The 1,028-nt window shown below is 55.8% G+C and overlaps 1 protein-coding gene across 1 annotated transcript in view; it reads right to left on the reverse strand.

Annotated features, from left to right (window-relative positions):
* Positions 1-783: 783 nt before the first annotated feature.
* The window catches only part of PARP1 (poly(ADP-ribose) polymerase 1), a 133,469-nt gene continuing 133,224 nt past the window's right edge, over positions 784-1,028 (reverse strand). The window contains exon 25 of the mRNA XM_015558953.1: positions 784-913. Within this exon, the coding sequence (XP_015414439.1) occupies positions 784-913 (130 nt within the window). The remainder of the gene's footprint in view (positions 914-1,028) is intronic.

The raw sequence follows: 1,028 nt of genomic DNA on the forward strand, positions 1-1,028 counted from the left end.
AGGACTCAAGTTTTTTAAGGTGTAAAGTTTTAACATGTAAATACTGGAACGTAACATGGCAGCTCCCACGTTTAGAAGGGAAGTGAAATAAGAATCTCCTTGAAGTCAGTTTTGATTACAGGGACCCCTTTAAGCAATCTCTCCATCCTAAAAAGACTGTTTAATAGGGAGCTGTGAGGGTGATTGCCTCTCTGTGCTGATAAAAAGGGCAAAGGATACAGAACATTCGGGATTCAGGGAGCCCAAGAGCCTTGGGGAATGGCTGGCTGATTGGGGGTGAGGGGTGGGGGCGCAGGTCAAAGGTACTAAGGGTTCCTACACACCAAGGACACCGAAAGGTAAGAACTCCACTGTGGCCAAGCTGATCTGCTGTGCTTGCATCTGAGACCGAACGCCTCACTTGGGCTTGCCTGGCCTTCGTACTAACTGCATGCGGCCACAGACACGGCTCCCTACAGAGCCAAAGTTCAGAAACGGCCGCTGTTATAATCGCTCGCTAGTACATAAAGCTCAGTTCAGAGAAAACGGAGCTGCTTCCCCTCTTTCCCGTCTTAAGCGCTATGTCCGTGTCTCCCTTGTCAGCAAGCCCAGGGCAGCTTTGGGGTTCGAGACAATGGCTCACGCTGCTGCCTCCTCTGCCCGTGACCCCACCTTCAGGCCCACACTCCATCTTCCTGTAAAAGGCCCAAAGCGCCACGGGCAGCACCCAGGCTCTCGAGGACGTAGGGTGAACACCTGTGGTGTTGTCACGGTCGTAGCGTGAGGCCATCCAGTGCACGTGTGTCACAGCCTCCGCAGAACCCTGTGCTGCGGGGTCCGTCCCAGTGCGTCCGACCAGCTGACGCGGTGCTTTCCAGGGTGGTGGTTGGTGTTCTCCACTCGGCAGGGCAGTGCGGCCTCCCCCCGGCACTCTCTGGGGATCCAGAGACGCCAGCACAGCCTCCCTGTCGTCTTTGTGGACCTGGCACCGCGAGGACTAACTAGACCTCGAGGCAGGATGGGACCACACACCCAGCTCACAGGAGCAC

The sequence above is a fragment of the Myotis davidii genome, unplaced genomic scaffold, assembly GCF_000327345.1.
Source record: "Myotis davidii unplaced genomic scaffold, ASM32734v1 scaffold333, whole genome shotgun sequence".
NCBI classification, from domain to species: Eukaryota; Metazoa; Chordata; class Mammalia; order Chiroptera; family Vespertilionidae; genus Myotis; species Myotis davidii.